At 39.3% G+C, this 14,447-nt stretch overlaps 2 protein-coding genes across 2 annotated transcripts; both read left to right on the top strand.

Moving 5' to 3' along the window:
- Positions 1–1,834: 1,834 nt before the first annotated feature.
- GCK72_026261 (uncharacterized protein) lies at positions 1,835–6,189 on the top strand (the record flags this gene model as incomplete). The annotated part of the gene is made up of 4 exons (XM_053736782.1): positions 1,835–1,867; positions 3,720–4,027; positions 4,077–4,371; positions 5,701–6,189. 4 exons carry the CDS (start codon positions 1,835–1,837, stop codon positions 6,187–6,189), a joined length of 1,125 nt encoding a protein of 374 aa, XP_053580348.1.
- A 3,070-nt stretch (positions 6,190–9,259) lies between these two features.
- Positions 9,260–9,783, top strand: GCK72_026260 (uncharacterized protein; the record flags this gene model as incomplete). Its single annotated transcript, XM_053736781.1, has 3 exons — positions 9,260–9,426; positions 9,516–9,630; positions 9,718–9,783. 3 exons carry the CDS (start codon positions 9,260–9,262, stop codon positions 9,781–9,783), a joined length of 348 nt encoding a protein of 115 aa, XP_053580347.1.
- Between the last annotated feature and the right edge of the window lie 4,664 nt (positions 9,784–14,447).

Here is a 14,447-nt window from a genome sequence, read left to right as displayed (position 1 = left end):
AACTCAGAAAGCAAAAAGAGTGGATTGCTCGGTTGCGGGAGTGAAAGGGATAACTGACTGTTTTCTACCAGTCTGACCTCATTATGACTGGGGGCGTCGTCTACTTGTCATCACCTATTTGATTTCCCAGGAAGATAAGAGACAGATGGGTCTCTCTGCAATAGAGAAGAACAACAAGAACACGTGCCGACTTTTTCACGTTTATGACTTGTTCTCACCTGTCTCTATGATTATTATTTGGGGACCGCTCAGAGATTACCTGACCGAGTCTAAACGGTAATGTTTGGAATAAGAATGGTGGGACAAGTCAGTAGAAAAGAAAGTATATTGTTTTTGATACTTTAACTGAAATGTTCAAATATTCTAGTGGTTGCTGGTCTCTGAAGAGAGAACTTATCATTTTTGAAATGAGGAATCAGGAAAAAATCTAAAGAGTTGGAAAGGTGAAAATGAGCAAGTTGGAAAAGATCATATGAATGGGAATAGTGAAAATAACTGGAAAAATGTGTATGTGTGAGACTAGCGAATGTCTGGTGGTAGAAGAAGTTTCAAACGACGGTTGAAATCTACTCTGAAAAATCAAGTTTTGGTAAAAACTGACCTGTGTTCAAGATACTGGATTATTCACATTCCTCATTCCTTCGTTTCCTATTGTTATCAATCTCTCTGTGGGCTGTCGGTCTTTGATTCTTTCATCCGTCGTTGCACTTGTGGATTTTTATAAAAACAAGAAAGATTGGTGGGTGTCATTTGAAAAGAAAAAAAAGCATACTTTAGTGATGATACGTTAGATTGAGTATATTCTAGATCGGGAGGATTCAAACCCGCGTCTACCGTGTGTTAACCCACAGCCCGGATAAGTATAGACCTCACGCAGCGTAACTGACCGTGTCTAACCGGAACCGACACAGATAAGAATGGTGGGGGAAGTTAATTAAAAAGAAATTATCCTGTTTTTGGATATTTATTACAAAGTTCTGATATATGAAAAGAAATTATCTTATTGTTCGATAATTTTATAAAATTTTGATATATTCTAGATCGGGAGGATTCAAACCCGCGTCTACCGTGTGTTAACCCACAGCCCGGATAAGTATAGACCTCACGAAGCGTAACAGCGGAATTATCGACTGTTCTAAAACCCATCATCCACACTGTATCTCGTGTAGTAGTTACTGGATTTTTTGGTGGACCGCCTGATATTAGAAATACTTTATGTAGCTGTTTCCATATCCCGTTCACACCAGGGCTGGGCAAATTATTTGAATTCTTGTTTTGAATGTTTGATATCTTTAGTGAAAGTTGACCAATCTGATCAAAACTTTCTCGGCTGTTTTTAATTACCAATTTTTACATTAGGTGACTCAATTCAGGGAATAAGGTTCTGTGGTCACGGTGAACTGAAAACGTGGTCAAATAATTTGCCCAGCCCTGGTTCACACCACATGCGGTTTTCGGGCGCTGCTCCCAAATTCCATAACAAACCAGGAATACTCACGCTTAGTTACCGTAAGACGAAAAGAAAAAAAAGGAACCCGTCCTTTCGTATGTATCGTTGTCGAAATCGCTGTCAGAAGTGTTGTTCTCAGTGTGTCTATCTGTCTTACGGTTCATCCAGATGTTCTATTTCTTCACAGAAACCTTCAGACGGTATGGTGAAAATGGGACATCCGCTTCCTCGTCTGGATAAAGCATTTTCATTTTTTCTATTGTTTCTATTCTCATTATTTTTTTTACAAAAATGAGTTTGTACTACCATAATGATGAAAAAGTTGAGCTTTACTAAAAAAAATGGTATGGTGAGAAGGAGAAATCCGCCTTTTTGTGTGTATCGATGCCGAAGGAGCTGTTAGAAGTTGTGTTCTCAGTAAGTCTGTGTCGGTTCATCCGGATGTTTTATTTCTTCATGTAAACCTTTAGACAAATCGAGGAGAAGGAGGAATCCGCCGCTCTCTGTGTATCGTTGTCTACAGGGTGAACAAAAAATCAGCAAAAAGTTTATTCATGATCATAAAAACAATTACCAGCTGATTTTATACCATCCGACCTTCTCCCTTTTTGTTGAAAGCACGAAGACGTCGAGAGTAGGCGTCGATGGTTTCACGCAGGTAATCTGGGGACTCGGAATTCAAGCTTAATCCTTGTATCTAATGATGGCGTAAAGCTTTTCCTAAAAACTTTTTTTACGCCTATGTAATGAATGGAGATATAATCGATAATAAATTGATCTACAAGCTCTTGTTTGGTCTAAACGGGTATCTACTTCGTAGGAAGAGCGATGTGGTCTCGGTGGTGTCTTTTACCTAAAACAAAACCGATTGATCTGAGTTTTGGCAGAATGGTAAAAAACTTAAAAATTAACAACAATTAAAATAAGACGCGCACCAGAATTGCGTTAATCGCCTCGTCAAACATTTTTTGCGAGTAATTTTTTGCCACCCTGTAAATCTCTACCCATAGTTGTGTTCTCAGTGAGTCTGTATGTGTTTCCGTTTATCCGAATGCTATATTTCTTGACGGAAACCTTCAGACGAAGTGATGAGAAAGAGAAACCCGCCATTTTGTGTGTATCGTTTTCAAATGTTGATAAGAGGACTGCATGCATACAATCTATCTTGGAAACCAAATGCGATGATGATGAAAGTGCTGGAAGAGAGCTAATAACTATTGCGTCCCTCCTACTACTGATCATTTTGTTCTACTGACACATTATACGATTTTTTGGGTAATTTAATGAGCCTTCCAGATTCTGTATAGGTTTTTCTTTTTCTACTCGAAGGTTCAGTAAACTCTTGTCATATTAAGTCTTACATGTGGTACTTACTGATTTAAAGTTTGAAACCGGACTTTGCCTACACCATTTCTATGATTTGATTGTATTTGGCTGTACCTTTTGTATTTCTCTGTCATTATTGGTAATTATTAGTGTTTTTTGTTGTAAAATCCAAACGGGTCTTGTTTGTAAACCAAATGAATACAATGCAAGGCTGTCTCTATGAATTGTTGTCAAAGGTTATATATATATATATATTTATTGACAGAAGAAAAATAACGAAAGGAATACATAAAAAAGGGGGAGACTAGATACATCCCTCACGAGATGGACTAGTAATAAAATTAAGGAAAATGTGTGAGAATTGGAATAGGGGTAAAATAACCGGGAGAAAAATTAATGGAGTTAGCAAGTTTGAGGAAGAGAAGAAAACCGGGGGAGAGTATGACAATTAACTAAAATACTAAAAACGGGTAATAGAGGAGTTAAGGAGAGTTTCGAATTTAGATGGAGGAAGAAATTGGGGGACATTAGCAGTAATAGCATTCCAAGTTGGAATGGTGGATGCAAAAAAATCGGGGATAGAGGGATGGCAACAAATTAAGGTCATGGGACGTCGAAGTGATTGAGAGATTTTGACATGAAATTTAAGGTTGGGGAAATAAGTGGCACCGCTAATAAAGCTATAAAGAAGAAGGAATTGGGCTTTGAGGCGACGATGACGGAGGGAGAATAGGTTAAGGATTTCGAGCCGGTGGGGGTAGGAAGAATATGAAATATTACAACGTTGAAGGACTTTACGAGAATAAAGACGGAGGGGTTTTTCAAGAGAGTGAGAAAGGATACTAGAGACAGGAGGGGAATATACAGTGCAACAGTACTAATGAGAGGGAGGACATATGTTTTAGACAAAGAGATGTAGAATTTGGGAGAGAGAGATTTAAAGGATTTAAAAAGTTGGTTGGACAGTACTAGTGGTATCCCACCATCACGTCGTCGCCTCTCTACCACTCGGTGTGTCCCATGGGCTGTCAAAAGTGAGAATGCTCAAATCGATATTGATGCAGGATCACTACCACAAACTCCTATCCAAAAAGTCAGTCAAGTCTTACCCACGGCTGAAGACAACATGACGTGTATCAATTCACCGAGAATCACAGAAGAACGTGATGGTTCGTGCCCGTATATCTTCAACATCATTTCGGATTTTGAGAGAGACTCGGGCATCGATAATCGCTTGTCTTCTAACGAAATGTGAGTGTTCTCTTTTCCCATTACCTTTTTCGAACTCCAAATGTTTCAGGTCGACCCATAAATTTGACGGACGAGTCTTTACGGTGATTGGTATCGCATTCGAAGATATACGGTACTCGATGGGATGTATCAACTTTGTGAATCAGCTAGTGGTAAAGCTTCCCACTGGATGCCATGCAGCCAAAGTGGCACAAGAGGAAGGTGTGGAAGCTCCTGTGGAATATCAAAACATTCCTGGAATTCCGTTCAAAAAGCTTCATGGAGAAGATGCTCTCCAAAAGTATGGACAAACTGATGAGCATCCGGAGGTTCCAAAACTTTGGCGAATTCAAGCATTTTTCAAGGTATGGTTCATATTTGTTTTTATTTTTTAATTTATTTCTTCCCAGAAACCGTTCAAGTGAATTTCACTTTCATGTTTTTTCAACTTTTCTCAAAAAATCCCTCTAGAAGCCATAAAATTTCAAATTGTATTCATATTCCCCGCAAAATGTTCTATGAGATCCAATTGAAATCATTAAAAAAACCATTGGACCATCTTGAGATATTTCGATTTTTTCAAATATCACATAAGGGTCGCCCCTTATGAAAATATTTTTAAACCAAAAATTCAAAGAAAAAATTTGTTTCGAAAACAGTCAGAATATTGATAAAACACATAAAATCAGCTAATTCCGAGATATTACACCTTAGAAATTGATTTGAACCGATTTCGTTTTTTTTTTCCGCTTTTTAACGTTTTCATCAATAATTTCTACAGAAGCCATAAAATTTCAAATAATATAATAATTTCTCGCTAAACTTAGCATATGTTCAGAATAAAACAATTCCGAAACCATTGGACCATTACGAGATTTTTTCATTTCATTCGAAAATCACATATGTAAGGGTCCCCCCAGGGAAAAAATTTTTATCGAAACAAAAATTGGACATCATGTTTATACAAAAATGTTTAAAAGTTGGAAAAAATAATACAAAATCATTTATAAGAAAAATTTGAACGTTTTTGTATAAACATGATGTCCAATTTTTTTTTCGATAAAAAATTTTTCCCCTGGGGGCAGTGTGAGGCTCCCGGGACAATTCGGGAAATTTCCCGGGAAGTTTCCCGGGAAATTTCCCGAGAATTTCCCGGGAAATTTCCCGAAATTTATAGTTCTGGGAAGTGAACTTCCCGGGAAATTCCCGGGAAATTTTACTTATGTACAAATCTAACAACCAGGGTTTGACCCCTACTAGTGGCAAAACTGTTTGTTTTCTGTTTATGAGTCTTTTGTATCAGTATCCCTATGATGACGTCAGAGGGGACTGGTGACATATTTTTTGTAAATCACTACCATAGGGGTACATATGCTGTAGAAAGAGTTCAAATTGAAGCAACTTTTTGCAACTGTGCCAAGAGGAATCCTCATCTTACAGACAACGCCTCTTAAATAAGTTTGAAAAATAAATCAATTAAAAGTTGAAAATAAAGTTTAAAGAATAATAATTGAATAAGTTTCGCTAACATTAAGTAAAAATACAACAACAATAAAGAAAATAATATGAAAGATTCAATTATTGCACCGTAAAGTGGTTTTGGTGACGTCATCCCTGTGGTTGTGTTAAAAGCCTCATAGTATGCCACCCCCTGTGTGTCCTAAAGACCCATCCCCACTTCTCTCATCGCCAAGACACCAGCCGTCCCCATCGCGAAGACACCAGCCGTCCCCAGCGTCAAGACATCAGCGGTCCCAATCGTCAAGGTACCCCCACCAATCGGAACGTTGGGAAGAATCCCAAAGAAAAAGAAGACGATGCGAGATACCAGGGAGAAAATGCTGGATGACATCCAAAAGAAGGAGCCACTTCAACTTGGAGAAAAGAAGAAGAACGTCCACGAGCTGCGGAAGAAATCCCGGAAGGCCCCACCACAGGGTAACAGGAACCGGACAGCTCCATATAATCCTAACTTTCGCCGTCCCCCTCTTCTTCCAACTCCTTCTCATCCAACTCTTCTTCTTTCTACTCCTCATCCTCAAATTCGTTCTTTCCCTCCCCAGAATTTCCCGAAACAGACTGCGTATCCATGTCCATTCAAACGATACGACTGGTTTTCTGCTGCTGCTCCCATGTTCCAAGACGATTCTGGAATACTTATTTTTAGTGGGGCCATGGGATAAGAGTTCTCTTTCGACGAGTATTTTGTGAAACATCTGTCATTTTCTTTTCCGTGGAGTTGCTGTCTCTTCTTCTCTTTCTTCTCAAAATTCAGTCCACTGTTCACACTTCCGCACGCCTTCTTCTCTTCCCATTTCTAATCTCTCTGGTTACTTGAATTCCTTTCTGGTCTTCCACGAATCTTCATTGGATCGGAATGCTATCTTCTCACTGTTTTTCCACAAAATCTTTTCTTCTGCTGCTACTTGTGTTACCACGATATTCTCTGACCACACGATTCACGGTGTATTCTTCCGGCAACTTCAATATTTCGGGAATCTCCTCCAACTAGTCCAGTCCAAGTAAATTATCACCATCTCCTACAAACGCTCTCGGTCCCTGGCTATCTTCATATTGCACTGCACAGCTGATTTCTCCATGGATCGTCATCAAATTGCCAGCTACATCTCGAACTACAGCTTTTGTCTTCTTCAGCCGCGGCGCTCCGATTCTTTTCCATTCATCTCTGCTGATAAGCGTAATATCCGATCCAGTATCAACCTGCATCCTCACTTCCGTTTCGTTCACTAGCACCGTTCTGTAGATTCTCGTATCTTCTGCTCTGATTCCTTCAACAATTGCTGCTCTCTGGCGAAAAACGTTCGGTCTATTCTCCTGATTTCCACGTTTCGATTCGCATTTCCTTGCAATGTGTCCTTTTTCTCCACATTCGTAAAACTTTTCATTCATAGTCCAACATCCTTCTGATTGGTTTCTTCCTCCACAACGGTTACATCCTCCTGCTTCTGCTGCTGCTACTACTTTCTTAATTTTCTTCAGCTTCTTCTTTTTTGAAGCCTATTGTTTTTATGTCTTCATACCCTCTTTCTCTTTTGTTGTAAATGTATTTGAAAATTAAAAAGCAACACAGTTTTCATTCACACGTGTGCTATCTACAAATAGCTACACAGATAGAACCGATAGAACAACTCCAAGGGGAAATTTATTATAGGGTAGCGTGGATGTCGGTCAGCTAACAGTCGTTTCCTGTGTGTCGTGGTGGGAGTTCCTCGTGGTGAAAATGACGTGCGCCTTTGACTGTAGTAGAGACGCAGACATCGTAGTTGGTGCCGATTAGAATTGCTAAAGAAATTACTTCCTATTACAATAAAAGAGAGAACAGGGAAAAAAGAAGATAATTAACAGGAAGTAGAATAAATACATGTGATTGGATAAATTGTAGTAATTTATACAATCAATTAAAGCATTTTAGTTTGGAGTGGGACAGAGGTCGGGGACTAGGCAACTGTCAACACTCCGGGGGGGGGGGGGGGTCTGAGGCTCGGCGGCTTGTGTTATGTTCACATAACATGCTGGCTGGCTTTCGCTTCACGAGGTTGATAAGGCCGAACACGGTGAGTGAGCGAATTGATATTCCTGGTTTTGGCTCATTATGTTTTTAAACAAACACCCATGCAAAAATAGAATGTTCCAGGAAAAAAGTCTAACCGTAGAAATTGATTGAAATTAGTGTCATAATGTAGCGAATGTTTAAATATGTTGAAAACATTTATAAAACCCTGGGGCACTGCAAACGCAGAAAAAATGTAGAAAAAAATTTGAAGACAAAAACTTGAAAAAAAACTTTTATTTTTCCAGCAAAATATCTGAAGAAGTAATATAGTTTTCCCACAAAATTTAAGTTTTCGTATTTTCAGCTTTGAATTAAAACATGAACCAACATATTGTGAATTGTTTTGACTGAGTTATAATATCTTGAATTGTAAAAAGCGTTTAAAAATTAACATTGATATCATCCGGCTGAAAATATCTGATTCCTTGCTTTCAGAAAATACTTGCATTTTTGCTGTACCTCACGATTGTAGACAGTTACCATGATGTTAGTCAGGTCAGGTGAGAAAAGGTAGTTACAAGGTGGCTATTCAGTATTGTGAGTTGTGTTTCGATCCATATCCAAAATTTGGATGCTCACAACTTGAGTTCATTTTGCATTCGGAACACTTTTGGAAAAATAGCCGGCAGTGTTGCAAAGTTAACAAACAGTATCCGTTGGACGGAAAGTGGCAAAACGCCAACACCTTCCGAGAATACTGAAAACTCAGCCCTAGTGTTAAGTTTCTTCCAAGTTAAGTTTCTTCAAGAACTACGTCCTAGGACCACTTTCCCCCTTTCAGACTATAAGAAGGGCAATAGACCCCCAAACTCTCCTCTAGCGTCATCGTTTTCATGGTAACAGTTTTTCCTACAGAGAAGCTCTTTTCCACTAGGAAATAGTGGACAGCCATTGCCAAGAGGCATTACCTCAGCGACTTTGAGGGAAGAAAACAGCACGAACCACTGTGTCCGACTTGTGTTGTGTTTCACTCCACGTCCGGAATTTCGATGCTTGCAATTAAAATAAATTTTGTTCTCTGACACAATGAGGCATTATGAATCTATTTTTTCCAAAATAATCTGTGTTTGATTCCGTGGTCGAGTGACATATCATCAAAAGTAGAGTGCTCCACGCAATCAAACATCAAACTTTTTTGTGAGAAAACCTATTCACAATGTTGTCTTGTGTTGGAAAACAATGTGTTGGAAATGTTTTATCTTCGAGTTCCCACTTTGTATCACACACTACCCCAGTCAAAATGCAATAACCAAACCCCATTAAACCATGAATCATCCGTGAACGATCTTTTTCATTTGTTTATTTTGAAATAGGGGGGAGCGAGCAAATCGAGAAAACCTACCGATCGTCTCTCCCTCTTTTTTTTTTTTTCTAATATTCTAGAGAATTCTTTGAAACAATTTCGTCTATGATTCTGACTATCCTACCCGCTAATAGTCGTGACGATTCGAATCAGATGTCAGGAAACGTCACTCCCAGAGGTGCCGGTGAGCTCTTTAGTTTAACACTTAAATTCTCAATGTTGAATTCCAGGCCATTTCCCATGTCGTCACTGTTACAAAGTCTTCAAATACTAAAGAAATCTTCGTGAACACATCTATGCGAACCATCCTCCAACGCATTACTGCTTTTTGTGCGATGATCGCTTGCCGAACGAGCGTAAACCGCTCCAATTCCAAATGACTACTGTCCACAAGCTTGCTGACACCATCACTTGTTATTGCTGTGATGCTACGTTTGCAAGAAAATCCATTTTTGATAACCATTGCAAAGAAGTTCGGAATAAGGCAAAGATGAAGCATGCAATGCCTATAGCAAAGTCTATCCGTTATCGGGACCCTGTTTTGTCAGCCTTTTTTTCTGTGAACTCCGAAAAAATGTGGAAGCAAAACAAGCAGGAGGAAAAAAAGAATCGGAGAACAAACTCCCGTATAGAGTAATCTACTCTAACGACAAAATTATTCCACGTTCTGCTCTTCCGATTCTCGCAGAAGCTGCAGTTGATATCATCAACGCTGTTGGATTAGATAAATTGGGAATTCGTGTGAAAGTAAGTTTTTTAATATAGTTTTTAATGTTCTATATCTGACAGAGAACGTGAGAAACAGTCTGCAACCTTAACTATGCTATTTTACAGAAACAAAATCTTGATCGCGGACCTATGAGTGAGAAGCGAGAAGATGGAATCACCATAAAGCTGTGATGAGTGACTACATATTTTATCTATCGAAGTCTTGTGAATTTTGTGTGAAACACTTCTGAAATGTTGATAAATCATGCATAATCAAGTAAAAAATCAACTAAAAGCAGCAATTCGTCCAGTTATGATGAGAAATAAAGGAAAAATATAACATTGATCAAAAGATTTTATTGTTTCTCAGCGTTTTTCGCTGAAAAGTGGATTAAAAGAAAGAAACAAAGCTCACAAACGTATATCTGTATAATGAAGCAAATAGTCGAAGTAGTCGAATACATCCGAATCTTCACAAAGCATTTCAAGAATCCATTATCTTCCATTTGAATTCCTCAAGTTTCGTGTGATTTGAAAGCTGCCATTATTTGGTCCGTGTTTTCCATTATTGCTTGAAAATACGGTCTTCTGAAAGAAGTATTAATGACTACGGAAGTTTTGAAGAAACGGAACAACAAAAGAGGGAAAAAATGACCTGAACTATTCTCACTCCAATACAGCTCGATCGTCAATCGCAAAATTTTCTCCAGTACACGCTCCTGAATTGTCATGGAGTTCGGGTAGACCTGAAACAACTGTATTCAAGCCAATTTGACTCTGGATATAACTCACTTAATTAGGAAATGATCTTCAATTCTCCAGCTGAAACGCAATCAATTTCATCAGAATCCAAAAGCGCTTATTTGACATCATGACAAAAAAAGCTCCCGTGAGCTTCTCGGCGGTTTCTTGACAATGCCAAAATTTTGGTTTGGTCCGAATGTCTTATTTCGTAACATTTCTTTCTATTCTCACTGGTGTGATCTTTCAGAGCCAACATTAAAATGTCTTGATCATCATACGTGTGGCTGGTTTAGCTTATTGCTTTCAGCTGACATCATTTCAAAGGTTTTTTGTCAAACTACTCTGCTGTACAGCGGAGTCTCTGAACATCAATACATTTAGTACGAAAATAGAATTCACTACTGGAAATTGCGGATTTCCGTAAGAAAAGTAGAGGAAAAATTACGTCAGAGGCAGCTGGGACTAACCTCATTTTTTTGAATTCAATGCCAGTGAGTATTCTCTTCGAACAGGTTGTGCGGATGGCATCATATCCGAAATCAAGATTACGCAGTTTTGAGTCCCTTCGTGTTACACAGTTTGAAAGGTTATTTGACGACAGATTTAAAGAAAACTGCAAGGAACAAGAAGCTTTGGGGAAATCGGCTTCCGGATATCGCGAAAATTTACATGGAATGTATTCGGACTGTTCCCCCACAACTTGCGTGTTTATTGGCTCAATTGATGATGTTTATTGGCTTAATTGACCGATGCCGAGCATAAGCAGTCTCTGAGGTTGCTCGATTAATCATCATCTTCTCTGCTGACACGAATTGTCTCAAATTTTTTCAGATGGGCAAGAGAGCATAATTTAATCTTATTTCAACAAAAATAATGAGTTTTCATAAGGAAAACTTTATAATAGGAATAGAACAGCAGTCGGCCGCTCAAAAAAAAAAATCAAATTTTATATTGAGAAAATATCGTAACAGTTATTATCTCTCTGCGATTCTTTATACTACGGCTTGTGGTTTCAAAACTCCACCAGTAGCTAGATCACCATTTAGCTTAGTTTTCGTAATTTAATATTTGCTATGGTTTTTTTACCAAGAACAAAGGTTTTGTATCTTTGAAGAGCTTTTTCTTTGTAGATGGTTGAGTTTTTTCATACGACCTAAAAGATCAAAATAACAATACCAACTGCTCAAACAAACTATGGTTATTTACAGTTTATTTTCGCGATCGCCACAATTATGTAAAAGTTGGCTAATCAAAAAAAATGGGAAAAACAAAAAAATTAGAGATTCGCTCAATACTGAGAAAATGTATAAGGCAACATTCAAAAAGCGAAATAAAATTAAACGCACAATCTAGTACAATATACAAATAAACATTTTTTCGTTTTGGTAGCAATTCCAGGAGTTCTTCATCCCTGGTGATGGTTTTGTCCAAATCTTTGAGGAATTGACGGATCGTCCATTCTTCAGATCGATCCAGCTTACATCCGTAGACGTCCTTCTGGGTTTGGAACTTGAATTTCTCAATGATCATTTGTCGTGTGAGCGTGTTATCTACTGTCGCGTCCATGAGCAGCAACTGGTTGGCAATGGCCGTTACTTTGTCCAGTAGTCTTCTTTGGTCCTTGATAGACTCGCTCCTGGCTTCTTCCTTCTTAAGCCTGGATAATAAATCCGAAACAGCCTTTTTCTTGTCCCCGTACTTCTTCTTCAGGGCGGCAAGTGCTGGTTGATAATTGGCGTCCGTCAGTTCCAACGATTCGATATGTTCCCTGGGTTCTCCTTCCAGGGCGTTTAAGAGATAGTTGAGTTTCAATATCTCACGCATGTTCGTTTTTCCTATGACCTCCTCGAAGATGGTCATGAACCTCTCGAACTCCCATCTATCTCCTTTGAACTTCTTCAACTCCGTTTGTTTGACTGAATTTGCCATTTGAAATCCTTGCAGAATTTCAATGAGCGTTGTGTTATCGTTCCGTACTTCATATGTGGCGTCTTCCTGCAGCGTAACATCTTGGTTTCCTTCTGCTTCATGCAATGGATCCTCTTGGTTATCTTCTGCCTCCTGAACGCTTTGTGATGAACGAGTGGATCGATAATCCTCCAAATTCTCTGTGGCTTTTTCGAGCTCAATGTTGAGGTCGTCGAGTACCTCTGCGGCTCTTTCGTATGCATCGGCATACTTTACCGCGTATGCGTCAAGACAATCCAGTTCCTCCTGTGTCGGCTCTCTGTCTTCGACCGTCGCATTGAATTCTTTTTCCAGCGCTTCCATGTAGTTCTTGAGCCTATCCATGGACCTCTGCAGTTTCTTTGCTTCACTGGTGATGTCCTTTGCGTGATCTCTGAGAGCGTCATTTTCGAGGGCCTTATATGTCTCAACTGAGCGTTCTCATAATACCTCTTTAACTCTCTCATGGGTTTTAGTATTTTTGATCCTTTCTGATTTCCAAACCATCACAATAGGATTCGCCAATGGGAATGGTGGTAGACATGTTACTCCTTGGGATTCTATTTCTCTAATTTGGGTTTCCAACTCATGTTTCTTCTCAAGTAGGACTCTATAGTTTCTAGGCGTTGGCCTTTTAACATCTTTCCCGAAATCAATCCAGTGTCGTGTAGTTCCATTCTGGCAAACTGCTACTTTAATCTCTTTCATTTCAGGGGCTAACTCAACGTTGCAGACTAGATAAATTTCCGTTCCGATCTGAACTTCCTTCTTTAGCATATCAAATGACACTGGGTGTCCTAATTTGTTCATGTTGCGAATGAAGTCTACTCCAAGTAGAATTTCAGAGGGACAGTCCTCATCATGAGACACCAATAACGTTTGACCTATCTCAATTTCTCCTATCTTTATGTTCTGCGATGTTGTGCCTAGAAACCTAATTACTGAACCATTTGCTGCGCGAGCTTGCTGCTCTTTGCCGATATCCAATTCGTCTGGTCTAATCTGAGATACAGGAAGGTAACTGATACCTGCTCCGGTATCCAGTAAGGCATGGACTTTTCGTCCATTCATCTCAATCTGAATCACTGGAAGATGCCCTTTATTCCTACGATGAAGTACCGAATATACTCCTGGGATAGGATATTCATCGTTAATGTCAGCTGCCATGTAAACGCGCTGACCCCCATCGTAGTCTACGTGGTTAATTCCTCTTAACTGTCTTGTTGCCATTTCGATTAATCGATTTGCAGTCGCAGATGCTGCTCTTCTTGACAAGCGGAATTTGCAATATACATAGAGGATTATCACTAAGATGACTACAAATAACACTGGGGCAATGATTACCAGAATAAACATCCAAACATTGAAAATCACATGTTTGATTGCTGAAAACACCTTTCTTCCCGTGCTATTCCACAACTCGTCTAAGGTGTTTGCTACCTTATCCTTATGGATTTTGACTTTAGTGGTTATATAGTCTTTTGCCTTAACAATGTTCTCTTCCAACAGACGGAAAGTAATATTATTTACCCTCCTACGATAGATTTTATTTAATTCTTCGTTGGCCGCTGAAGATGTTCCTGGGCCGAGAAGATCATTTCCTATCACTGCTGGTGCTTGGAACAAGAATTGGCTGGCGGTTCTCCGGATTGGTCTATTGAGCGTTTGTACCCACATTTCGGTACCTTGCTCGTTTTTCCAAGTTTCGCCTTCTACGTGAATCTTCCCAGTGATCATAGGACGCTTGCACTCTACTGAGCCTGAATCGGCTACTAAATCATCAGTACCCTCTAGTAAGAACCAAATTTTCCCTTCGACCAACATTGGGACTAGATCACTAGTGGTGGTGGGTGCTTGAGTCGTGGTGGTAGTAGGTGTGCCTTTTGTCGTTGCTGCTGGTGGTACCGTCCTTGGTTTCATCGTTGTCGTCGTCGTTGTCGTCGTTGTCGTAGACGGAACGTAGGATTATCACGATGAATTTGATGATGATGAGAGAGAAGGAGAGTTGAAGTTTTTCGACACTGATGGACCAACTAGGTAATGAAGAGAGAGAGAGAGAGAGATGTTGAGTGAGAGAGAGAGTAAATGAGAGAGTTGAGCAATGGGCTCACAATAATTGAGAGATTTTGATGTTTTTGATTTGGATTTGGATTGAGAAGTTTTCC

Source organism: Caenorhabditis remanei, chromosome X (genome assembly GCF_010183535.1).
Source record: "Caenorhabditis remanei strain PX506 chromosome X, whole genome shotgun sequence".
Classification (NCBI taxonomy): domain Eukaryota; kingdom Metazoa; phylum Nematoda; class Chromadorea; order Rhabditida; family Rhabditidae; genus Caenorhabditis; species Caenorhabditis remanei.
Note: the sequence above shows the minus strand (reverse complement) of the source record. Positions and strands in the feature narration are given on the sequence as shown.